Here is a 26,350-nt window from a genome sequence, read left to right on the forward strand (position 1 = left end):
GGACCAATGACATTCAGTGGCGACTGGTGGCTCCATGTCACTGGGGCAGTGGAATCTGCTCTGGGTTTTAGTCCACACTTTCACGGAGCTGGCCAAGGTGCTTCAGTTTCCACTGCCCCACTGACATGGAGCTACCAGCCTCCGCTGATGACACTTCAACTAGTCCAATATCATCACTGGTCAATTCCTCTAGGCAAGCTACTGAGTGTATGGCCTAATAGTCTTGGAGACAACTCAACAAAAGGCAAAATGCCAGACATCAGTAAAGAGAAACTTTGGATTTGCATCACCTGCGTTTAGGATACATCTACAAGGATGAATAATACTCAAATGCCTGCTGTACATGTATGAAAGTTAGCATGCTTGAAGATTGTGAGCTCCTCAAGGTAATGATCTGTTTCTCTGCTTATGCTCTAAAGCAGTGGTAGGCAGATTTCAGTCTTGTGCTATCTATTTTGTTTGCTGGAACTCCGAGATCTGCAAAATGGAGCCTGGTGCAAAAGATATAGGCCCCATTATATCTATTATACCTCTTTAACAATCAGAATTCTGGGAACTGTGGCTTGTCAAGCGTGCTGGGAATTATTAGGAGACCCTGATTCCCCTCACAAAGCTATAATTCCAAGGGTTCTCTGGGAAGAAGAACTGATTATTAAACTGCTCTGAGAACTGTAGCTCTGCAAGGGAAATCAGGGTCTCCTAACAGCTTCAGTACCCTTAAGAAACTACAGTTCCCAGGATTCTTTGGGAGAAGCCATAACTGTTTAATGGGGTATAATAGTACTTTAAATGTATGGTGTGGATGTGACCATACTGTTCAATTAAAGAAATCTAAGCCAGGAATAGAACTGCATGGAACTTGCACTCCTGGTTACTTCCCCATCCTCAGATTTCTCAATTTCAGCAGTATAATTTGGGAAAAGAGGGAGTCACGTTTGGTATTTTTGTTAAACAGAGGGAAGTCAGAAATACTTGCCTATCTACAACCACAGATCTACCAGCAGATCCCGATTTACCTTTCCCCCTCTCCTGCTCTACAGTATGTATGTGTGTGTGTATATGGCTGGTTCATAAGCTCACCTTGTGGTTCATTAACCAACACAAGGCATTTCAACACAGAAGGGAGCAGCAGCTCAATGTCACACATTTCAGTGCTCTTGATCCTTTGAAATACTTCAACAAAGAAAGCAAGAATTGATGCCAGGCGAGGAGGAGGGGCATGAGCTATGAATGACAGGTAATTTTCCCTGGAAGAAAAACAGAAAGGGCCCAACAGTGAATTAGCAGTGCCTATCTCTTATTCTTTAGGATAAATAATGATGTGTCAATTTATTAGTGTTTGCTTACTCTTCACATAAATCTGAAAAATGGAAATGGACTGCCTTCAAGTCGATTCCAACTTATGGCGACCCTATGAATAGGGTTTTCATGGTAAGCGGAATTCAGAGAGGGTTTCCCATTGCCTTCCTCTGAGGCTGAGAGGCAGTGACTGGCCCAAGGTCACCCAATGAACTTCATGGCTGTGTGGGGATCTGAACCCTGGTCTCCCAGGTCATAGTCCAACACTTTAACCACTACACCACGCTGGCTCTAAAACTACATGTCCCTATTTTAGGCCACAAACCAATTTGGACCAAGCCAAATGATTCTGCCCGACACCCCTCTTTTTCGGGCCTTTCACTGGCTTCACTTGGGCTGGTCTCGACTGCACCGGCTGGGCCCTGGCTGCACCCAGGTGGCAGTGGAGTGCCATAGCTGTGCTGGGGGGGAGGAGGTTTGCAGGATTTTTGCCAGTGCAGTTTGGCTGTACCAACACCCTTCCTCCTCCACCACATCCTGTATCCCCTTGGCCTGGCATATATGCCAGATGGATTGTGCCCTTAGCTTCCAGTCAAATGCTTCTAAATCAACAAGTCACCTTGAGGTTACCTTGGAGAAGACGACCATGGAAGATTCTTTGTTTTCACTGCTTTGTTCTGTTTTGTTTTTATTTATTTTTTTTTGCTGACTGTTACGTTATGATGAGGGAATCACCTTATTTTATAGTTAGTTACTGCAAATTGTTATTTGTTAATTTTGAGAACTGTATTATTTTATTGATGTATTATGTTTTATTGATGTATTATGTTCATGTTTTTTTGTAAGCCGCCTTGAGGGCCTTTGGGCCATAAGGCAGGGTATAAATTTAATAAAGAAATAAATATGTTGTGTTTTGATGAAGTTATCTCTATCCAGTTGTTTTTCTATCATGACCAGAGCTTGGAAACATTACTTTTTTGAACTACAACTCCCATCAGCCCAATCCAGTGGCCATGCTGGCTGGGGCTGATGGGAGTTGTAGTTTTAAAAAAGTAACTTTTCCAAGCTCTGATCATGACTAGTTTTCCAGTGTCTAACATAAGGGAAGTGTCCATGAGTGAAGTTTCATATCTTTGTACTGTAGCACAAGCTGTCTCTCAAGTTTTTTACGTGGAGAAAATGGAAATGTAAAAAAAAAAAAAAACCCTGCATTTCCTTCCCCTCCCCCTCCGGACATTACCTGATGACTTGCATAGTGGTCTTACGAAGATGTAAAGCTCTTGGGATGGCGGGGGGACTACATATGGCCAGCAAAATAGGGTGCTGTCCAGCTCGAGAAGGTGAGGAAGAAAGAAAGCGTCCAAAATACTGCTGAATTACATTTCCTAGCAACTGGTTCAGATAGGCACCTTGAGTCTGAGAGTGGCAGCATATAAAGGACAAGCCCTACAAAAAGAAAACAACAATATGAGGAATCCACCATTATCCATGTCGTGCTTAAAACAATTCCCAGTGCCAAAAAATTTCTGAATAACCTAGTAAAACTGTGAATGTTGTTGGGTTCATAATGGGGAGCATGGCTTACAGCATCACTACACTATCAATTTCTAACACATATTCAGAGGTCTCTGAGTTTTTTTAAGGAGAACAGAATTTTTGCTTTAACCTTCTAAGGCCAAAGGTAAAATACAGGACATGTTCCTTCAAATGATCCTACAAACATGATCTCAAAGGCATAACAGCATAACTCATGTCACAATACAAAATGTCTGCTTTGAAGGAATCTGTGGAACTTGAAGTGTTTGTCTTGCTTGAAAGGTAATTCACTCTTGTAACTGAAGCAAGGCAAACTGGTCATTAATAAATCATGGAATCAGCAAAGATAAATAAAATTTTAAAATGCACACAAACAAACCCACACACAACCCACCCAAAACAAGCCTCGAGTGAGATGAAAGGTATGTTGGTAAAAAAAAAAAGTTTCATGGGGCAAAAATCCTTGTGGTAACACTGTAGCTCTAAAAGTGTCATTTCTCTGTTCTATTACTAATTGTCTTGCTGACATTAGATGAATTGTTTTTCTAACATTTATTTTTTACTTTTAATATTTATCTTTTAAAATCCTCCAAAGGTAACTGATATTAGGAAACTCCAATATTCTGTAACATGGACCTTAAAAACTGAGGGGTGTTTTGCTTGTGGAATGGGGCTTTGCTGTTTAACACCCTCATGTGGCATTTGTTCCATACCTAGGTTACCTTTTTAAGTATTCATTTTTGGATATTTTTCTTATTTTACATGAAGCCCTGGTGGGTTTTTTTTTCCAGTGAGAAGTTAAGATCGTTTTCTGTCCGTGACTTTTTGTTTGTTCTGTGTATTTCCCCCCCTCCTATCTGTATAAACAGATAGGAGAGGGCTTCCTGAGATTGACAGGAATAGAGGTAAATCATGAGTCTCCTGATCATTACTGCAGAATTCACACTAGCAAAATGGTCAGCCATCAGTAACAAAGGAAAAATATCCTGACAGCCACATGAATTGGTAAAAGGAAGCTCTTACACATGGATGAAATGTTCTCGTTAATTCAATATAGAATCAGTAATGTATACCAAAATTGTTTGTATGTTTGCACTGGTCCATCAAATATGAAAATGCAAAACTGAGTTTTGTTTAAGAATGTAGTTAGGCTTGTGGGGTTTATAGTGCCATAAAAAGGGCCATCAGCAGTACCAGCCATTGCTCATTCTGCTTGGAAGGCTGAGAGTGCCAGTAAAAGGACTGAAAATCTTCAGACCAGAGGATAACTTTTTTTCCAATCCTGTCTGATGAGTTAATCAGTGTGTGTTTAAGCTAGGCAAATCTGCCCAGGAATTTTACTTTGGAATTAATATTATAACTTTGAGAGACAGCTTGTGTTATAGTAGACAAAGAATGCTTGGGCATTAAATATTAATGTATATATTAATATTCCAAGTGTAGATATGGACATTGGTATTTCTTTTTGAAATGAAAGGTGGTATATAATAACAATGATAATGGCTTGTTGTTAGCCTGCAGTGAGTAACAATAGTCTCCAGCCAATCATAGTACTGATGTACCACAAATGACTAAAATTGATATATGTGGAAAAATCAAGCTAGTTAACATTCGCAAGACCATATTTGTGCAGAGGATGGGTATTGTTCATTCCCCTTATGACATCATCTAATTATAAAGCCGAGAGATGTGGGGAGGGGAATCTAGAATCCCTTTGCCTTTGCATTGTCTCTAATATTCTTCTCCCAGTGGCTCATCGGTGAGACCTCTAAGAGCCACAACTTGTGAATTTATTTATTTAATTTATATCCCGCCTTTCCACCCAGTAGGAGCCCACAGTCTTAGCTCCCTTTAAAGAAACCCGTGTCTTCTGTGAAGACTGAAAGGTAGTGATTTAGAGACAATGCCACACAACTGGCTGATCTCAGGAACAGAAATTTGTATTATTTCTGTGTTCAGAATACTACTTGGGTTGAGGCACTTAGATATAGCCATCATAGATTGAGCAGCTACTTTTGATACAATAGATCAACTCTGGACTGTTGATCCATACCAGTGAAGATATCTAGTTGTTTTTATGTATCACCAATTTTAGGATCTGTATTTCTCCTCCATAAGAGGACTTCTTTCGCAAAGTATACCTATAATATATTGTTTAGTGCCACAACATACATGATATTCTTAGTACAATGTCTAACAGAGCAAACCACATGGTTTTAATGTCTCAAACAGTAATAACCCTCAGGAGGATGCTTAAGGCATTAAATATTTACTTAGGGCATTAAATAGAATCTAGAGATCAATCATTCTAAAACAAGAGTAATGAACTTTGGTCGTAGATCTAACCTGCATCCTTGGGAGTATTGATGGGCAAATGATTGAACAAGTTATTTGCATATTTGGGCCTTGTTTACTCTGCCTCTGTAGTGTGGAAATATCACCTCTCTTCAGGAAAACAAAGTAGCCAGGACAGCTCAGCAGAAGCAATTATTATGTATTAACAAGAAGCTAGGAACTAACAATCTTAGCAGATATAAGAGATATGACAACATTCAGATATTTTGCCACCTTTTCAGTAATAGATTAATTACTCCCCTTAAAGAAGATACTCAAATGGGTCTCTAAGGATTGACCAGGAAACCTTCTCATAAAAGGATAAATCATGTGTTCTCTAATTCCTTGATAAAACACATGGGAGACAATTTCACTCTCTGGACGGTTACAAGGACAGCATCTATTCTTAAAAGGAACTTTGGCAAGTCTGCTGTCTAACATTTTAAGGGTAAAACAATAAATGGGTCAACAAAACTTTCTAGAATCACCATTAGAATATTTATTTATTGGCAGAATTATTATCATTAAGCAAATAACGGAAGATCAGGTTCAAGAAAGGTACCACCAAGAGAATGCCAGCATGGTTAAAGAGCAGAGTCAAAGAAACTTATTAGATGCAAGAAGGATTACTTTAGAAAATGGAACTCTTATACAAATGAGAACAAAAATGAACACAAACTTTGGCAGACAATAAGGGATGCTCAAAAAGAATTTGAGGAGCACATTATCTTTTTAGAAAAGACCAAGAACAACATTTATTTATTTTATTATTTGACTTATATCCCGCCCTTCCTCCCAGCATTAGTAGTAGGAGACTGGCTAGGGAGGCAGTTTGACCTTTAGATGACAAGGGAGTCAAAAGTGTGCTAATTGAGAATAAGGAGATTGCAGGATCAGACCAATGGTCCCATCTAGTCCAGCATCCCATTCTCACAGTGGCCAACCAGATGCCAGTGGGAAGCTGGCAAGCAGGACTTGAGCACAAGAACACTCTTCCCACTTGTGATTACTAGCAACTGGTATTATTTTATTTACTTATTATTACATTTATATCTCACCTATCTTCCAAAGAGCTCAAGGTGGCATATATTATTCTCCTCCCCTATCTATCTTATCCTCACAATCCTGTGAGGTAATTTAGGCTGAGAGACTGTGACTAGCCCAAGGTCACACAGCAAGCTTCAAGGCTGAATGGTTAAACCCTAGTCTTTCAGGTCTGAATCCAATACTTTGACCACTACACCACACTGGCTCTCAGTTCAGGGGCATACTGCCTCTCGCAGCACATCACCATCACTGCTAGCAGCTGCTGAGGGCCTTACCTTTCATGAATGTGTCTAATCCTCTTTTAAAGACAGATGGCCAATCCAAGTTGGTGGCCATCAATACTTAAATTCCCTAGAAGGAGGATATATGCCAGCCAGTCCTCAGCAGCTGCCTACTGCCATTTTAGGCACAGTTGATAGAAAGGCCATTACATTAACCTTCAGTGTATCTGTGGGACTGTCAAGTATTTGAGTTACTATTCTATTGTTACAAAATAAAGTTTGTAATACAGACACTTGACTCCTCTTTTAAAAGGGAAAGTACCTTGCATACTTTAAAAAATGAATTCTGACAAGAAAGTTTAATTTACCAGGTAGGATATACCTTTTTTAAATTTGTAAATAAAAGTTCAAATATCATACGGTAGATTGCCAAGTTGAGGAAAACTTTTAAATTGTGAATTTAATAATGGTTTCTTTTTACTTAAATTCTTTTCCATGTTTCTTTTATGTATTTGTTTTAATAATGTTATTTTGTTACAACCTATGGATATATAATAATGAAGCTTACTACTACTACAATTATTCTATGTGAAGAAAATTTATTTTATTAAGCAAAGTTCCAAAACAATTAAATTATTTTTTAGCTCTTCTCTATCAGTGAATGATGACCGAGGCAGTAAGTTGCTTCAGGACTGCTGTCTTAGCTTGTAAAATATTTCAGGGAGGGATATGCATCTTTGGTAGATGTTTGAACAACCACCAACATCCATGAAGCTGTGGCCCATTCAGCGGGACACTTAAAATCAACTGCTCAACAATACATAAAAAACCCTCCGCTACTAGCATTAGTTTTCATATATATCTAATAACACACACACACACCTGAAGAAAGAGAGGAAGATTCTCCCGAATGGCAGACAACATCGCTGCAGGCAGCCCTTTGTCTTGCTGGAGCACAGCGTGTGGCAAAAGCAAGCAATCTATTATGCGGAACAAGAGCTGTTGTGCTTTGGAAGTAGCCAGTATGGGTGCCCAGGACTTCACAAGGCATCCTATTGAATAAAAACCAAGACACGCAAAAGATAAAATTGCAAAAAGGGAGAACATAAACAGGCATTCTGCTGGGTTGCATTTTTCACTGGTAACTATAGCAACCAAGTTGTCACATTTACATATTGCCCTTTAGTCAACCTGGGAATAGTGAAGGTCCATTCACAGTAAAGCAAAATGAGCTGTGAACTCTGAGCTAATAATGGGTGGGATGCAGAAGAACTGTGATCGGATCTCACAACTTAAAACACAACAATAAAGTTTTCCGAAGCAATGGAACTCTGATTTGGATTGAAGCAGCAGTGCTGGGAGATGGACTGGCACTGTATAACACTTAATTTTTATTGATATTTCTTTTGATAAATGGTTATTATATACTCCCCAAGACCACCTATCCCATGGAGGCAGCAGGAGGGGAAACATGGTACCACTTTCAAGCACTCTAGACTGGGTCACAGTGTTCTACCAGGGCCATGTATTCTCAGCAAGTTCAAGTTTCAAAGATCTATCTACATACTATGTGGATTATGTTGCCACTACATCCTCTTTCACCTGCAACTACCTATACGCATGCTGGAAAACAGTGCTCCAACACATGCAAATGTAGACAAGGAAAAAATGGAGTTATTTGTGGTATTGCCATTGTTAATTTAGAATGGTCCCTTGGACCCACCTGAAGGGTGATTTTCACAGGTACGCCTGCCATCAGATTGGGTAGTACTGCCATCTAGCATCTGAAGGCAAGAATGCACTAGAGTTAAAACCTGGGGCTCAAGCCCCTCCCACTCCAGTCTTCATGATGACGAGTCCGAAGTGGTAAATCTGAAAGTAACCAAAGGGCAAAAGCCCCAGCAGCAAAGAAAATATACATAGCAAATATCATAGAACTTGCAACATAAGAACAGGTTTTAACTAAAGAAAATCAGACAGAGCACGAAGGATATAGGTTGAATTATATACAAAATACTGAACGAATTTCCCCAGAAATCCCCCACAAGGGAGGGACGTGATGGCAGGCGTACCTGTGAAAATCACCCTTCAGGTGGGTCCAAGGGACCATTTTCCACAGGTAGCCTGCCATCAGATTGGGATGTACCAACGTAGCCCCCTAATAGGGAGGGATTCCTAGGAAGTCACAAATCAGAAATAACGTGTTGTAGGACACGTCTCCCGAAAGAGGCGTCAGCTGAAGCATAGCGATCAATCTTATAATGCTTCACAAAGGAGTTAGGGGTAGCCCATACCGCTGGCCTGCATATGTCTGTAAGAGGAGCATTAGTTAGGAAAGCCGCCGTAGCGGCAGCAGACCTGGTCGAATGAGCTGTGATGTTAGACGGCACTGGCAAATTAAGTGACTGATATGCAATAGAAATACAGGCTCGAAGCCAACAGGACAAAGTGGATTTGGACACCTTTTTTCTCAAAGATCTCGGATGAAAGGATACAAATAATGTGTCTGTCTGTCGAATGTCCTGGGTGCGAGAGAGGTAAACTTTGAGCGCTCTCCTAACATCCAGCGAATGCCAGGCCTTTTCGAGGGGATGGACCGGCTTTGGACAAAAGGAAGGAAGTACAATGTCCTGGCTACTGTGGAAGATTGAGTTGACCTTAGGACAGAACGATGGATCCAGCCTCAGGACTACAGAGTCCTTATGGAATACGCAGAGATGACGGGCCGATGACAAGGCCTGTAACTCCGAAATCCGCCTTGCGGAAGTGATAGCCACGAGGAAAAGGACTTTAAAAGACAACAGTCTTAGAGGCACTGAGGCAAGAGGCTCAAATGGAGGTCGCTGTAATGCCTGCAAAACTTTGGAGAGGTTCCAGGATGGAAAGTGGTGACGTACAGCTGGAGAGAGGTGGGTAGCTCCTCTTAAGAAGCGTTTGATGAGCGGGTGAGAGCCCAGGGGTGCTGCCGATGAAGAAACAAACAGAATTGACGAGATGGTGGAGGCCTGTCTACGCAGGGTGTTCGGTCTGAGTCCCAATGTCATGCCTCTGTATAGGAACTGTAGAACGTGCTGTACAGTGGCTTGGGGTGCTGAAAAACCTTTAGAAATGCACCAGCTGGAAAAAGCATGCCAAGTACTCTGATAGATTCGAGTAGTTGACGGTCGCCGTGACGCTAAAATAGTGTTTATGACCCCTTGAGAAAGACCAGCAGTATTCAACTGTGTCCGCTCAAAAGCCAGGCTGTCAGGCTGAGCCAGTTCGGGTCCGGATGCCAAACTGGACCTTGGGAGAGAAGATCCGGCCTGATTGGAAGGGTCCAAGGATCCACCATTGACATCGAGAGGAGGTCCGAGAACCAGGGTCTGCGAGGCCAATAAGGTGCTATGAGTAAAATCTGTGTCCGTTTGAGTTGGAGTTTTGTCAATGTCCTGCCTATGAGTGATATAGGCGGGAAGGCATACAGGAGCCCGTCTGGCCATGGTGTCGTCAGAGCATCCACTGCTTCCGCCATTGGCTCTAGATACCTTGAGAAGTAACGAGGCAGTTGGCAGTTGTGGCTGGAGGCGAAGAGATCCAGCGAGAGAGGGCCGAACCGCCGATGAAGGAGAGAGAACACAGCCGGAAGAAGCTTCCATTCTCCCGGATGGACCTTTTGCCTGCTGAGCCAATCGGCCGTAACGTTTAGAGTTCCGCTGAGGTGTTCTGCTTGTAATGACAGGAGGTGGAACTCGGCCCAGTCGAAGATTCGTGTCGTTTCCTCCTGCAGAGCCCTGGACCTTGTGCGGACAATGTTTGCGTGAAATCTCACATCAACAGACAGGGGGGTCTGTTGATGTGAGATTTCACGCAAACATTGTCCGTCCGAATGAGGACATGTTGTAGAGCGAATAGTGGCTGGAAGTGTCTCAGAGCCAGATGAGCAGCTCTGAGCTCTAGCCAGTTGATGTTGTGACTTAGGTCCTGGGTTGACCACACGCCTTGGACAAAGGTGGAGTTGCAATGGGCTCCCCAGCCGGACAGACTGGCATCCGTGGTGATTAGGACTCTGGTTGGGTCCCGAAACGGTGTCCCCTTGGTGAGGGAAGTTGTGGATACCCACCAGCGGAATGATTGCTTCAGAGATTGGCCCAGCAGAATTACGCGATGGTTGGACCTGGAGATGTCCGATTGAAAGGGTAGGAGAGCCCATTGTAAAGGTCTGGAATGATGTCGGGCCCACGGAACGATGTGGATGGAAGAGATCATTGCCCCGAGAAACTGGGCCAGAAACATGACATCTGCTGTCGGGCGATGTAGAAGTAAGGTTGCCATGGCTGTGATGGAAGCAATACGGTCTGGGGACAGAAAGAACATGGCTAGGGATGTGTCCAGTATTGCCCCTAAGTGCTGGAGGTGCTGAGTTGGTTGTAGATGACTCTTTTCGGCATTGATCAGCCAGCCGTGAGAGTGTAGTGCTTCTAGGGTGAACTGGATCTGCCTGTTGGCCAAGTCCCGGGAGCCTGCTCGGAGGAGGAGGTCGTCGAGATAAGCATAAATATGGACCCCTTGGAGGCAGAGATACGCCAGCATGGTGGGCATCACTTTGGTGAAGACTCGGGGGGCCGAGGAGAGGCCGAATGGAAGGGCCCAGTATTGAAAATGGAGGTGGCCTAGTGCAAATCTCAGGAACCGTCTGTGACCCGGGCAAATTGGGATGTGTAAGTAAGCGTCCTTCAGGTCGATGGATGCGATAAAGTCCCCTTGTTGTAGAGCCTCTACAATAGACGCCAGAGATTCCATCTTGAAGTGGCGGTACTTGACGAAGCGGTTGAGGCCCTTGAGGTCTAAGACCGCCCTCCATGAGGAGTCTCGCTTGGGAACCGTAAAGAGGACGGAGTACACACCTTGTAGCCGTTCGGATGGAGGAACAGGCTCTATAGCGGCTATCTCTAGTAGATATCGTAGGGCGTCCTGCATGACCTTTTTGCGTGCCCTGGAGACGGGGGAGATGCAAAATTTGTCCGGTGGTGTCCGCCAAAATTCTATATTGTAGCCCTGGGTGAAGAGAAGTCTGACCCAGGAGATGTTTGTCAAGTTTAGACAGATGCTGGAGAAGAAGGAGAGTCTGCCTCCAATGGGGATGGAGTCAGAACTGCCTGCGCTGACGGGTTCCTCTGCCATATGCCTGCCTGCTCTGGTATTGGCCCCTGTATTGTGAGCGTTGTCTGGGCCAGGGTGCCTTGGAGGGACGGAAATTTGTAGACCTGGTATCCCGTCCTCGTCCACCGGGTCATCCTCTCCGAAAGGGTTGGAAGGAACGGTAAGGGGTAAACCGTCGCACGGGTCTGCGGTCATCTCTTTTGGCCGTAGCTAGTGCAGGTTTACGATTGTCCTTGGGATCGACAAGGACTGCTTAGAGTGCGTCCTCGCCGAAGAGCATAGATCCCGAGTATGGAGCTAAGGATAAGTTGGTTCTGGCAGTCGAATCGGCATCCCAATGTTGGAGCCATAGGGTATGACGAGCTACAATTTCGGCCGCAAGGGCGCGTGCACCGTGATGGGAAGCGTCTAATGTGGCGTCGGCCACAAAGGCAGCAGCCTTGTGTATCTTGAGGATACATTTCCTTAGTTTGGCGGGATCCGGGTTGGGGTCATCAAGGAGATCCTCTAACCACATCATGGAAGCCCGTGAGAAGATAGAGGCAGTAGAAGAGGCCCGGATGGAGTGAGCGGAAGCCTCATGGATCTTACGGAAGACAAAGTCAAGCCTCCTCTCATAGGGGTCCTTGAACAGTGATTCGCCTTCCTTTGGGAGGAGAGACCGGGATACAAGATTGGAAATAGGTTGGTCCACCCCCGGGACGTTCAGAAAGGACATGAATTCTGGGTCCAGGGTATAGAGCTTGTTGGCTAAGGATGAGGAACGACGAGGACGAAGGGGACGGGCCCATTCTTCTCTGGTCAGTTTTTTAATGGGGTCTGGCACGGGAATGAAGTGCTGCACTGACCTGGGGGACTTGAGAACTCTGGCACCCTTGACAGGAGGGACAACCGGTTGTACAAGTTCTGGTTGAATGCCAAGCGTGTCCATGACTCTACGTGACAGATGAGAGAAATCCGCCGGGTCAAATAGGCGATAGGAGATCTCCTCCTCCTGGTCAGATTCCCCACTCCATTCATCCAGGTCAGTCTGAAAAACGTTCATGTAGTCATCAGTCTGAGATTGCTCTACACCCAATCTACCCCTGACCACCTCATATGGGTTGGGAGAGGGTAGAGGAGCATCAGTATTGTCACCAGGGTATCTCGCAGAGCTGGGCTGTCGCGAGGTTCCGGGCTGAGAAGACAAATGTAGAGAAGGCTGGGGTTGGGATAGGCACCCCAGCAGCTCTCATAGTTGTTGCAGGAAGTCAGGGGTCAACTGTATCCCTGAGAGAGTGGAAGACGGTAGCGCCTGTTCCTGAAGAGGAATTTGAGGCTGCCCAGGCGGAGTTTGAGGAGCTTGACTGGGGAATCCTTCAAACTCTTCCTCTGATGACTCAGAAGGAGACTGGAAAAGTGCAGGAACGGCTGCATGGCGAGGTTTCTCCGGAAGCGAGGGTGATACGTAGCGTGCCCTCTTGGGCGCCCCGCAACCAGACAGGTGTTTAGTCTTTGCTTTTGCCTTGGCGTGTTTATGTCTAGCTGGCTGGCGTGGTGATGGACAGCCTGCTTCAGGGGATATTGTCACCACAGGGTTCAAATCCACCATGTCAATCTCTGTATGAACGCCCACAATGGGGAAGGAGCGGTAACAGAGCTAAGGTAGAAATAGTATAGGACAGACTAGAGACAGTATGACAGGAGTGAGTGTGCCCAGCACGAGGAAAATAACGACTCGGGTAAGGTTGGCGCCAAGCTAAGTCCACGCACACAATGGGGAAGGTGCGAGACTGCTAGTTACACTGCCACATTGGCCACGAGCAAAGTCCACGCACACAATGGGGAAGGTGCAAGGCCGTTAGTTACACTGCCAACTTGGCCATGAGCTAAGTACACGCACACAATGGGGAAGGTGCGAGACCGCTAGTTACACTGCCAGAAAAAATAAGCCTTATTTAGCAATCGCAGTGTGGCCAGGGCTAGATACACGCACTCAATGGGGAAGGTGCGGTACCGCCAAGGTGCACAGACTAAGGTGGAGCATAAGTCAATTGGATGTGCACCTACAATATACACACACACAATGGGGAAGGTGTGGTATAACAGGGCTACTGGAGGTGCACCTACAAATATACACACACACAATGGGAAAGGTGTGGTATAACAGGGCTACTTGATGTATCTGAAGGAAATACTGATTAGGTGAATATAAGTTTGTTAACAGGAGACTACACAGGTCCCACAACAGGGCTACTTGATGTGTCTGAGGGAAATACTGATTAGGTGAATATATTGTGTGAGTATATGTTTGTTAACAGGAGACTACACAAGTCCCACAAGTGAGAAAAGTATTAGAAAAGAAAAAAGGCGGCAAAAAATCAAAACAAAATGGCGGCCGCGATATCGGAGCCTCTCACTAAGGCCCTAGAAGGGTTTGAAAATGGCCGGGAGCCAGCTGGACGGATATGCCACCGGAGGGTGCCAAAAAACAGGCGAGAGGGGCGATATCAGTAAGCCTAATGAAGCCCAAGCCGGGCTGAATGAACAGCCGGGCTGAGGGGCCTCTGTAAAAGAATTGAATAAATAAGTAACAATGGCGGCCGCAATATCGGGGTTGGCGGGAAAACGGGAGCACTACAAGAGGCTTCAGTAATCCCTGAGGGAGAGAACGGGCGGGGTGTCTACGAGGGAGTTGCCGCCGCAAGCTTCCCTATGTAGAGGCTGAATTACAGACGGAAATAAGGAGGGGGGAGACCGCAGCCGCGGAGCCCCCGCTAGGCGATAAAACAGCAACCGCTGCTGTTGGAACCTCAGAAGACTGAATTACAAATGGAAAAAATGAGGGAGGGGACCGCAGCCGCGGAGCTCCCGCAAAAATGAAAGAGCAGCAGCCGCTGCTGTTGGAGGCTCAGAAGGTTGAATAATAAATGGAAAAAAGGGAGGGGGGGACTGCAGCCGCAGAGCCCCCGCTAAACGGGAAAGCAGCAGCCGCTGCTGGAGGAGCCTCAGGGGAAACCCCGAAGAGATAAAGAGGTAAAGCGATAAGGAGGAGAGTTGAAAATAAAGACTTAGCTACGCTCTGTCTAAATTCCGATCTGCCTTGGACGGAGGCAAGAATGAAGACTGGAGTGGGAGGGGCTCGAGCCCCAGGTTTTAACTCTAGTGCATTCTTGCCTTCGGATGCTAGTTGGCAGTACTACCCAATCTGATGGCAGGCTACCTGTGGAAAAACACTGCATTGGGAACCATAGAATTATAAGGTCACAACCCTCATTCTTCTGCTGATGTAGGAAATCCACATGAGAAAGAATGCTAGTTTATGGGACTTTATTGCCACATATAGAGAAATCACTTGTGTAATTAACACAGTGCAATGCAAGTCTGTAACGTTACAAAACAAGGTAAAGAACATCCCAATAATTCTTATGAGATTTTTTTTTTAATAGTACCAAATATTTAGAAATCCACATATACCCTAGGAATGTATGGGAAACCTATGGTCTGCCAGATATTGCTTCACTACAACTCTCATCACCTCTAACCATTGGTAACGTTGGCTGGGGCTGATGGGAGTTAGAGTCCAACAATATCTGGAGGACCACAACTTAACCAACCCTACCCTATATAAAACATCTGTCTGCTGGATTGATGGAGAACCTTTGGCCCTCCAGATGTTGTTGGACTCCAACTCCTGATAGCCCTAGCAGGATGACCAAAGGCCAGGGAAGATGGGAATTATAGCCCAACAACATCTGGAGGGTTAAAGGTTCCCTACCCCTGGTCTATAGGTAAAAGTATGAGTTAGTATGCTTCATTTATTTGAAGAGACAAAATAGGAGTATCTTTAATTGGATCAATATCTACCCAAATGCACATGTGTAATTCACTTCCAAAAACATTAACTGATTCACTGTATTTTCTTCTATTGCATTATTCTAAATGATTACTGTATGGGCAAATAAATCCGCAAGACATCTAGATATGCCGAGAAGGTTTAGAGTGGCATGCCCCATTCCCCCTGTGCCATATCCTTGTCTCACACCCGATTTTACTTTTTAGGGTTGTTTATTGCTTTAGTCTGAAAGGTGCTGTTTAGGACAGTAAGCTTAAATGGCAAGCTTTTCCCCTCTGCATATGTTGACAAAAAGCTGGGAAGAAGCCTTTACTCTGCCTATGCTGAAAATAAAAGCTGGGAAGTAGCCAAAATAGATAGTAGATGAGCTCATCGAAGACACTGACAGGGGCTGAGAAGGAGCTTCACAGCTGTATTCTCAGCCCTGGCTAGCACAAACCCAAGGCCACTGAGGGATAAACAAAGGGCAGAGGTGTGAGATCCAAGTAAACTGGCCACTGGGAAAGATAAAAATTTCACAGGTATAGGTGCCACCTGTGCCCCCTCCCAAAGGGTCTTTTTGGTATGAATAAAGGGTCCTAGATCTGGGAAGATAAGCCTCAACACTGGCCTGAAGAGAAGCACCGTGCGGTGTAAATCCAAATGTCGCCAAAAAGGGGATTTCTTCACTGTTGCTGAGGCTTCCAATAGGAAAAAGGAGAACGTAAGATTTATGCTCATCATTAGATGCTTTAAGTGTTTTAATGCCTGCCTGCCCCAAAACAACAGCTTTGCTTCAATAAAGCACTAAATTTTCTTTCTTCACAAGTGTGTTTCATGGTCTTCCCGGAAGGATTGCTCCACCTGTGGCTGCCTCTGAGATGAGCTCTGTCTCAGAGGAAACTTTTTTCAGTTTAAAATCAGTCAAAAGGGAACTTTGACTGGTATAAATGTTCTCCCAGGCAAGGGTGAACCGAAGATTATCCACAGAAACTTCATTAGGCTGTCGGTGGCTGGAATCAATCAGGAATTCCCTGGGAAAAGAAGGCATACCTAGCAGCCGAGAACGGAGTTAGGACTTCCAGCAAGCTGGGCTGAAAAAAGCGAGACTTTTTTCTTTTAAACGATCCACAACGGGTGAGCTTTCTTCTGTCTAATCTTATCATTTGGCTTAAATTACTACAGTAAAAGAGATTTGTTTAAGAATCAGAAATCAAGATACCTGGGTGAGTTACACTTCTCTCTTTTATACAAGGAATTAAGGAGGAGGAAAGAAAATTTAAAAAGCTTATCTTATTTTTTATGGCAAAAAGCTGGCCTGAATTTGGAAACTATAAAGATTAAAACGGATGAGGGGCAACTTACCCGAAGAGAAAATCTGATCTAGATGATTATTTGATTGATATATGTCTGGGACTATTTTTTCTTGGACTACTTTTTTTAGACGAATCTGCTGTTTGTGTATGTTACTAATTGTTCGGCGCTGTGAACCAAATTTGTTTTGCATTCTTGGACGTGCGGGAGATAAGAACTGTGCTGGCCAGATGATGTCAACAGGCCTGGAATATTAACTCCCTTATTGCTGGAAAAAGAAGCAAATTACTCTTTGCTTGGGAATTGTGGCTATATTGGAAATTTGAAGGGTTTTTTCTTCGGCTTTAAGAATGACAATCAAAGAAGTGGCAGAGACCCTGGATGCATCCCTGGAAGGGTTTTCCCCTCTGGATATGTTTCAGAAGATAATGGATGAGATTAAGATAACGAAACAAGAACTGGGACAGAGTAGACAAGAGATGGCAACTGAATTTGGTAAAGTGAAACAGGAGCTGAAAGAAATAAAGGATTATATGAGAAAAGGAGCAGATGGACAAGCAATAGAAGATGAAAAAGAAATTAAAGGGAAGGAGCAAATTCTGGAGATTGGATCAGATATATCAAATGTGGAATTGGAAAAAGATTTGGACTTTATGGCAAAAATTAAAAGGAGGATGCAAGTCCTGGAGATTGGAACAGATATATCAAGTGTGGAACTGGAAATATATTTGGAGTTTGTGGATCCTGGAGATAAAGATTACTGTTTGGAATTCGGCGTTGTCCCTGGAGAAATTGATGAAGATATCAGAGATAAAGTTATCAATGCTTCGATGGAATTTCTGGACTGGAATGATTTGATGGAACTTGAAAAAGAGAAAATTTATAGAATTAATTCCAAATATGTGACAATGGAAAAACTCTCAAGAGATGTGCTAGTGCATTTCGTAAAAAAAGAGGAACAGAGATATGACTTTACAACAATATTTCAGCAACACATTCAGAATTGACGGCAAGGAAATATTTGTGATGAAGGAAATTCCCATCAGACTCTTACTATATGACTATGACCATGACAGCAAGATTATTATGGGTGCAAGGATGGAAGTTGGAAGATGGAATTAACACTGATAATGGAAAAATGGCTATTGAAATTACTGGACCTAGCAGACTTGATGAGATGGATTAATTGACATGTTTATTTGGAGAAAAATCGATGGATATATTTCTCAAGGAGTGGAAACCTCTCTTTGACTTTTTGCGGAAAGAATAAAGTGATGTTAATGAGATTTGATGATTAATTAAGATAACTACTGGAGGAAAGTGATTTTGTAATATATTAAGAGACAGGTTTGTTATATATCATAGACCTATAACTGATCTGCGACAAATCGGAAGTCAACATTTTATTTTATTGTTTAATCTGTTTCTTTTTGTTTTGTTTTGTTTTGTGTTTGAAAATTTGAATAAAATTAATGATAAAAAAAAAAAGAGATCCCAAACTTTCTTGCCTCTGGCAAAACCCACCTTTGGCAAGGCAATTACTAAAAACCGTTCAAAATTTGTTATAATCCTGCAAGTTAGCCGTGAATGAATCCCACTGAAAACACCGTGACTGAAGCCAGTTGCCATGAAGTCTCATTCCATGGCTTTTAACTGGGCTTTACTGTGGCTTCAACCTTCGCTAGATTGTTACCAAAGGGTCTCACTAGGGTATCTGCAGAAATAAATATAAATTCCTGCTTAATTTTGCGTGTGTTGTATTCAGGCTATGTATTGCAATCAATGAAATAGGGAACAATTTTAAAAGGAAAAATATAGAGAGGATTACATGTATAAAACTCAGACGAACAGAAATAATGGAAGAGAATGAAAATAAGCTTTTACAAGAGTTACTAATATACAGAAGTCAACCTATAATCTCTGAAAATACAAGCAACTCCATTAATTTTGTGGAGTGGAACATAACACAGAAAGAGAGTAGGCACTTAGCAATAGATCCAGCAGCGCTAATCTATTTTTTTTAAGTATTCTATAAGAACACCTAAAATAAAACTGCTCTCTTTGACCCAGACTACTATGTCCAATGAACCTTAACACTGTAATTTACTCAAGCTATTTCAAAACTGGAAGACACTATTGTCTGGCAATATATGTACAACGTCTGAAAGAAAATTATTCTTGTTCTGTTATTAAGTTTCCTTGGGGCTAAATCAATCAAGGCTACTATTATGAAAAACATCTGAAAAACATTTTAAAAAATAATTTATTGTACTACTTACATTTAAGATTCAGAAACAACAATTATTATTTATTATATTTACATAAAATATTGGACATCAATATTATAGATAACAGCAGGTTCAAGCCTCTCTTTGGGTGCAGAGTGTTGCATCCCCCCCACTTTTCCCTGATGGAAAATTGCTCACTCCTACAGAATCATGCAAGAGGCCAAAACAGTGATCCTGTTAATGTTTTGCTCTCGCTCTTCCTTCAAGGAACTCTCATAAAAGTGTACAACAATATGGGTTTTCATTTATGTATTTAGATGTGCTGTCTCTATTGCCAATTAAAATAGCAGAGAAGCAGTTGTACCTGAGAGACTCAGGTGATCTGAATTATGAGTCTGCTCATTTGCAGTGCTTAGCTCAGCTTTCCTGAAGAGTAAGCCATACGAGCAAGTCTCAGTGAGTTGGTTCCAAACTTGCCCTTCCACAAAAAGAAGGGTCCATTGGAGGTTCACACTGGGAGGAGCTGGTGGGGCAAGGAGAGGGGCGATTTTCAATTTTTAACAGTTCTTATATACCATTCAGAACTATATAAAAGTGTTAGTTTCTCAACTGCTGTCTGCCCTAGGTTTCCAGCTGGTAAGGTTAATGCTTACTGCCACACATATATGTCATAAGCAGTGTTTTGAAACTGCAAGGCAGCCAGAAGTTTATGCCATGTTTTACAGATTTTGATGATATATTGAACATCTTCCTTTGAATGACACTAATTGTTCATAAACTGAAATATTGTCATATGACATGAAGCATTGTGTTGGTAAATATATCCACAGGTTGCACACAGGTTTGTCTGTCATACTGGTAATTCTGCACTGAACAAAGTAATAAAATCTGAGGATTTACTGATTCTTTTGAAGGAGGCCAGTGGCATTATGCCCCAGTCCAGTTGGTAATACATTCTGCAAAGATTTTTCCATGAACACAAAAGTAGTCATCTCACTAAGAATTGACATTGTCTGGCAACCTGCAAAAGTGAGAATGGCTGTTATTTGCAAGAATTTGTAGATACATTTGGGAACTAAGTGACCCCAAAACCTGGATTACTAAATTCTGTGCAAAATGATTACTACGACGAAAAATGAAAGCAGAGTCAAAATGGGAGTCCTAACTGGTAGAATCTTTTATTTTAATTGTGGTTTGCAAGGTTTTTTTTGTAAATCTATGGAGTACTGACTACAGCCTTACTACCCTGAACATGACCGATCTCGGAAGCTAAGCAGGGTCAGGCCTGGTTAGTACTTGGATGGGAGATCGCCTGGGAATACGGGGTGCTGTAGGCTTAGAGGAAGGCAATAGTAAACCTCTGAATACCTCTTACCATGAAAACCTATGAATATATCCAAAAAGATTCATAGGTCACAGTAAGTCATAATCGACTTGAAGGTATATAACAACAACAATGGAGTATTATTGACTCCCTGATACCATTTGTAGTGACATTAAGGGAAGTCAGTGATATGTCTATTATGAAAATAGACAAAATATTGTTTTTTTCACCATCTATGCTCCTTTCTTAAACAAAATAGATAGAACAGGTTCTGGGGTAAGAAATGACAAGCAACTATTGCATTTTAGCAGCATTTCATGAGGTCACTTTAACTCCTACAACCTTATGTGCATGGGGTAATTCCAAGAGGGGTAGAATTAACCCCAAAATATAGGATAAAAACAGACTTTTAAAAACAAAAACTAAAGTAACACAACATGCCAATTCACACCTCGTCATCGTTGAGGAGTATCTGAAACTTGAAGACTGACACAAAAAAATTTTTTTATTTTTTTTTGCAGTGCTGTTTGGTTACATTTGACCCCACCTGTCAATGGAGAGTTAAACAACATTTCTTTTTTAAAATCAGGCAATAGTTACACTGCTTCTGTGTGTTGAAACAAAGACTGCAAGTGCCCCTGGGAGTAACAAATCCCATCACCTTTACAGACGTTGTATTGAAAAAGAAGATGGCTACTCCCACAGAGACACACACACGTATACACACAATACAACCAAGGTAAACATACACAGACCTTTCGAGAATTGGAACCCCCCCGAGATTAATAGGTTGGATCCAGGTTTCCCACAACTCATGGGTAGAGGTAGAGATGCAAAGACCCAGGAAAAATAAAAAAAATAAAAAACTCCCCCAACACCCCCCATTTTTTCCCTGGGCCTTCACATCTCTAATTCCAAAGCGGACTCACCTGATCCTCACTCCTCAGATTAAGAGGTGAATTGGAACATAGTCCTTTTGAATCTAGCCACCAATAAATTCCATGAGGTGGTCTCAGGGTGCCTTTTAAAATATCTTTTTAAAAACTAGGTAATAGGCACCCAAACATATAGAAGGCTCAGCTGGAGCCAAGTGTTCTAAAATGGAGATCATGAAGATTTCTGGGAATGATGGTTCCCATCCATTCCAGGGAACTTGCTTTTTTAAAAAAAGATGGTGCTCTCCATATAGCCACGGGGAAGCCATTTTTTCTATACAGCATCATTATATGACTTACACTCATGTTGCATGGAAAAAAGGGATACAAATGTGCATGCTTGCACTGATGGTGTGTTGTGTCTCTATATATGTGTTTGTGTATGTGTGTGTCGTGTGTGTGTGAGCAAGAGCACAAACACGTTCTATGTAGGAATGAAAGAATGGAGTGCCTTCATTTAGGTTTGTTATGGTCATAGATAGCTTAGGATTGTACTTGGGCTGTTACTGACAAATCTAGAAAAAATGCAATTTATACTACATCTTCTTAATGATGCTTGCAAATATAGCTACTTGCATATGCCCAGAGAGTAAACGTAAGCAGGTGTATTGGCATATGTGCAAGAGAAATTATAAGGCAAGGAGAATAACATGTCCTGCCTCAAAATTCTATCACATGCCTTATTTAGGGTCATGAGGAGGGCCTGAATTCTCCCCACAGAGTTGTTGATTTATTGAAGCTCCTGTTTGTTTCAACAGATGGGAGGGGCATGAGGAATTGTGTACAAGGAGGAAAAGTTCAGACTTGTGTTTCTCTCTCGGTTATCTCTTGAGGTCTGGGAAAGAGATGATTTGTTCAACAAACATGTTTCTCCTCTGAAGTAGTAGAAGGAGGAGTCACCTGACTGAGTGCAGAAAAGAGCCGGTGTGTTAAATCACTTACTCCCTGTGGGTAAAGCTATAAAACAGCAGAATAGGAGCTTGCAAGCAGTGCTGTATCAACAGACAGGTTGCATCACCAATTTTGGCTATGCTTGAAGGGTGTTCCCATAGCTCATTGAGACTAGGTTACAGATGAGATCATATAGCAAAAGTGTGCAACTGCTTAACCACATGTCAGTTAAAATGTATAACTGCATAGAAGCTTATTATTTTATTTGTGTAGGCTCTGAGTAGGCAATGATGTACTTTTCTGCTGACTGTTTTTAAGTAAGGAATAAAACTCTGTTTCTTCAATCACAATTGTGCTTATTGTCCACAAAACCCAAAAGAACCTCTGCTTAGGAGTAGCTACCCTCAGACAGAACACCAGGCAAGGTAATTTCCCAAAATGTGTGTTTGTTGTTTGCCATATGAATGACAGGTACGCATGGGCATGCAAGTAAGGTAACTATTTTTATTAAATACTAATACCATTAATGTAGTTCTTGTGGACTTAGTCAAAATATTTCTTTAAATATATTATATATCTATCTGTGAACCCTGTGGGAAGGAGTATAGTAATGGAAAAATACATGAAGTGTGGGAGACTTAGTCTCCAGGCAGCAGTTGGGTTGTTATACAAATCACAGGAGAATGTGGAAGCAAAGAAATAAGAAGGTGCATGTGGATGCTATACACGTGTGTTAGAGACATGACCTTTAGAGGTAAATTTAGAACCCCACCTCTTATTGCACTAATTAAATATTACATTTTCACACTAGGGAATCTGTCACTTGGATCACAGTTCCATGATTATGCATCACCACCTAAGGGAAGGATTGTGACATTTTTAATATGTTAATGGAAATAGCCCACACAACACTTAATGTCCTTCAATGCCTTCTAAGGAAGATTCATTTCTCTTTTTTATTTTGGCCTCGTTGTACCGCCATAGCAAACAAGAAACCTTTCACCTCAGTTATTCCTTTAGTATATCAAATTATTTAATAAAGCCCAAAGATGACTACTAGCTATGATAATTACCTATAATCCTGTAGGTGAGATACAGTCCCTCTGCAGGTTCTTTCTTTGTCAAATAAGGTTTTACATATTTTAATACATCACCAAGGTATTCTAGTGCCTTTGCCACCATGGCTGACTTTTCAGCTAGTGTCTGAAGTCCACTGTAGTTTTTACCAACAGCCTGAGTCAATGAAAATAGGTGGGTAAAAAAAAAAGAACAATTTTTAGACAACATTAGGCTGAAATATTACAAATAATTATTTCTTCAAGTTTGGGTCAAAACATTTTCAAAGTTCTCCCAAACTGGCATTTATAGGAAATATTGTACCTTAATGAACTGAAAAACAGCATCCTTGGGGTCTTGTTTGTATAATGACTCATCAACATGAGCCTTTGCGAAGATAGCTCCTACTTCTGGTAGTTTTAATATCAGTCTTGTGAGTTCAGTCAGTTGCTCCATATGAGCCTTACCTATTTGTTATCAACAGAACATAAAAAAATTGGCATGGATCAACTGTAAGCGACTTTCCACAAGCACTATAAGACATCCACAGAACAATCCAATTTTTTTTAAGACAAATGTAATGTAGATTATAAAATGTTCAGAAAGGTAGTAAACATCCATAAAACCTCTGCCTCTAACACTCATTGCTACCATCTACAGACTTCAATAAACTTTAAAACAGGAAAATATTAGCTCATCTACTGCTAGAACAGGAGTTGCCAAGCCATCCCCAGTGAGCACCATGGCACCCACGAAGGCTTTCAGTGGAACCCCCACCAAGTAGGCCAGAAAAAATTTCGTTTTTTTTAAAAGTCTCTAGCCCTCCTAGAAAGAAAGTTATGGTGCAAAATGTGCAGGTATCCTTATGAACGATTTCTGTTAAATGAACCAACCTGGCTGCTCCTGCCTGTCAGTCTTATTAGCCAATCAGTGAAGTCAAATTTGTGATTGATAAGCGAGTTATTCAGACACCAGGTCATAGGAATCCTTGGGGTTCTAAGGAGTTGTGTTTAGCCCTCCCTTGTAGTGCACTTTTCCTGCTTTTGCCCTTTTTTTAGTCCTTGAAATCTCCATAGTTTGCCCTGCCTTTCCCCCTAGAAACTTGCCTGTGCTCAGTTCATCTGAGATCAGGTAGTGTCTAGAAATTACATTCTGCAAATATTACTACACACAATAAGTGTGGGTTAAAGAAGTCTCTGCCCCAAAAAGCAAGTGTGAAAACTTAGCAAAGAGGCTTCTGCTTTGCAGATGCTAAAGACTAGGGCCTCATGAATAATTTCCTGTATAATAGTATACATGTCTACTCAGAAATATGTCTCTTTGTGTTTAATGTGGCTCACTTCCAGGTTATGGTTTAGAGTTGGCACTGGGGAAAAACAGGGTTCTTGTGTCTTTAACAGCTGTATGGCAGGCAGAAATTCAACAGGTCAAACCTTTTCTAGTGTGGAAACAGAATTATGAGAAAAGCTTTACCATGACTATGCTCTATTTTTGTGTTACACCATACCCTCATGGCAGTCATAGAATCATAGAGTTGGAAGGGGCCTTGTAGGCCATCGAGTCCAACCCCCTGCTCACAGTAGGAAATCCACAGCTAGAGCATCTCCCGCAGATAGCTGTCCAGCCTCTGCTTGAAGACATCCAGCGAAGGGGATCCCACCACCTCCCTAGGCAGTCGGTTCCATTGCCGAACTGCCCTTACTGTCAAGAAGTTCCTTCTAGTGTCCAATCTGAATCTACGCTCCTGCAACTTAAAACCATTAGACCTAGTCCTACCCTCTGGGGCAGCAGAGAACAAATCTGTACCCTCCTCTATGTGACAGCCCTTCAGGTACTTAAAGAGTGCAATCATGTCACCCCTCAGCCTTCTTTTCACAGACTGAACATGCCAAGTTCCTTCAACCTTACCTCATAAGACTTGTTCTCCATACCGGCTATCATCCTCGTCGCCCTCTTCTGAACCCGCTCTAACTTGTCTATATCTTTCTTAAAATGAGGTGCCCAGAACTGAATGCAGTATTCCAGATGAGGCCTGACTAATGCAGAATATAGTGGGACTATTACTTCCCTCGACCTGGAAACTATAGCTCTGTTTATGCAGCCCAAAACTGCGTTTGCCTTTTTTGCCGCAGCATTACACTGCTGGGTCATGTTCAACTTGCGATCCACTACAATTCCAAGGTCCTTCTCACACGCACTACTGCTAAGCCGGGTATTTCCCATCCTGTACCCATGCATTTTGTTTTTGTGGCCTAAATGCAGAATCCTGCATTTGTCTTTATTGAATGTCATTTTATTAATTTCAGCCCAATTTTCTAGTCTATCCAGGTCCTTTTGGATTTTATTCCTGTCTTCCATTGTGTTAGCTATCCCTCCCAGTTTCGTATCATCCGCAAACTTCGTAAGGCTTCCCTCCACTCCATCATCTAAGTCATTGATAAAAATGTTGAAGAGTATCGGCCCCAGGACAGAACCCTGTGGCACTCCACTCGAGACCTCCTTCCAGTCCGAAGCAGAGCCACCGACGACCACTCTTTGAGTACAGTTTTCCAACCAGTTGTGAATCCACCTGACAGTATTTCCACGTAGTCCGCATTTGACTAGTTTGCTAATCAAAAGGTCGTGGGGGACTTTGTCAAACGCCTTGCTGAAATCTAGATAGATGACATCTACAGCATTTCCACCATCTACTAAGCTAGTGACCCGATCAAAAAAAGAGATGAGATTAGTTTGACAGGATTTTTTCTTGACAAACCCATGCTGGCTCCTTCTAATCACAGCATTGTCATCTAGATAGTTGCCAATGGACTCTTTTATTATCCGTTCTAATATCTTTCCTGGTATTGAAGTCAGACTGACCGGCCTGTAATTCCCCGGATCTTCTTTTTTACCCTTTTTAAAGAGCGGGACGATGTTTGCCCGTCTCCAATCCTCCGGCATCTCTCCCATTCTCCATGATTTCTCAAAGATGATGGCAAGAGGTTCTGAGAGTACATCCGCAAGTTCCTTCAATACTCTGGGATGCAGTTCATCAGGCCCTGGAGATTTGAACTCATTTAGGTTAACTAGGTATTTCCTGACTATCTCCTTATCAATCTTGAACTGCAATCCCGACCCCTCACTGAGATTGCTACCGATGCAAGGTTGCACACTGTTCCCTTTTTGGGAGAAAACGGAGGCAAAATAGGTGTTGAGCAGTTCTGCTTTTT

General features: G+C 42.5%; 1 protein-coding gene and 1 pseudogene across 2 annotated transcripts in view; one reads left to right on the top strand and one right to left on the bottom strand.

The window, feature by feature from the left end:
* The window catches only part of MMS22L (MMS22 like, DNA repair protein), a 143,959-nt gene that overhangs the window by 11,273 nt on the left and 106,336 nt on the right, over nucleotides 1-26,350 (bottom strand). For both annotated transcript variants that reach the window (XM_061623391.1, XM_061623393.1), the window contains exons 18-22: nucleotides 23,466-23,608; nucleotides 23,159-23,318; nucleotides 7,320-7,489; nucleotides 2,540-2,745; nucleotides 1,081-1,247 (exon numbers count right to left, since the gene is read on the bottom strand). In XM_061623391.1, coding sequence (XP_061479375.1) covers nucleotides 1,081-1,247; nucleotides 2,540-2,745; nucleotides 7,320-7,489; nucleotides 23,159-23,318; nucleotides 23,466-23,608 — 846 coding nt within the window. The remainder of the gene's footprint in view (nucleotides 1-1,080; nucleotides 1,248-2,539; nucleotides 2,746-7,319; nucleotides 7,490-23,158; nucleotides 23,319-23,465; nucleotides 23,609-26,350) is intronic.
* On the top strand, nucleotides 20,164-20,272 carry LOC133384690 (5S ribosomal RNA; annotated as a pseudogene).

The sequence above is a fragment of the Rhineura floridana genome, chromosome 4 (assembly GCF_030035675.1).
Source record: "Rhineura floridana isolate rRhiFlo1 chromosome 4, rRhiFlo1.hap2, whole genome shotgun sequence".
NCBI classification, from domain to species: Eukaryota; Metazoa; Chordata; class Lepidosauria; order Squamata; family Rhineuridae; genus Rhineura; species Rhineura floridana.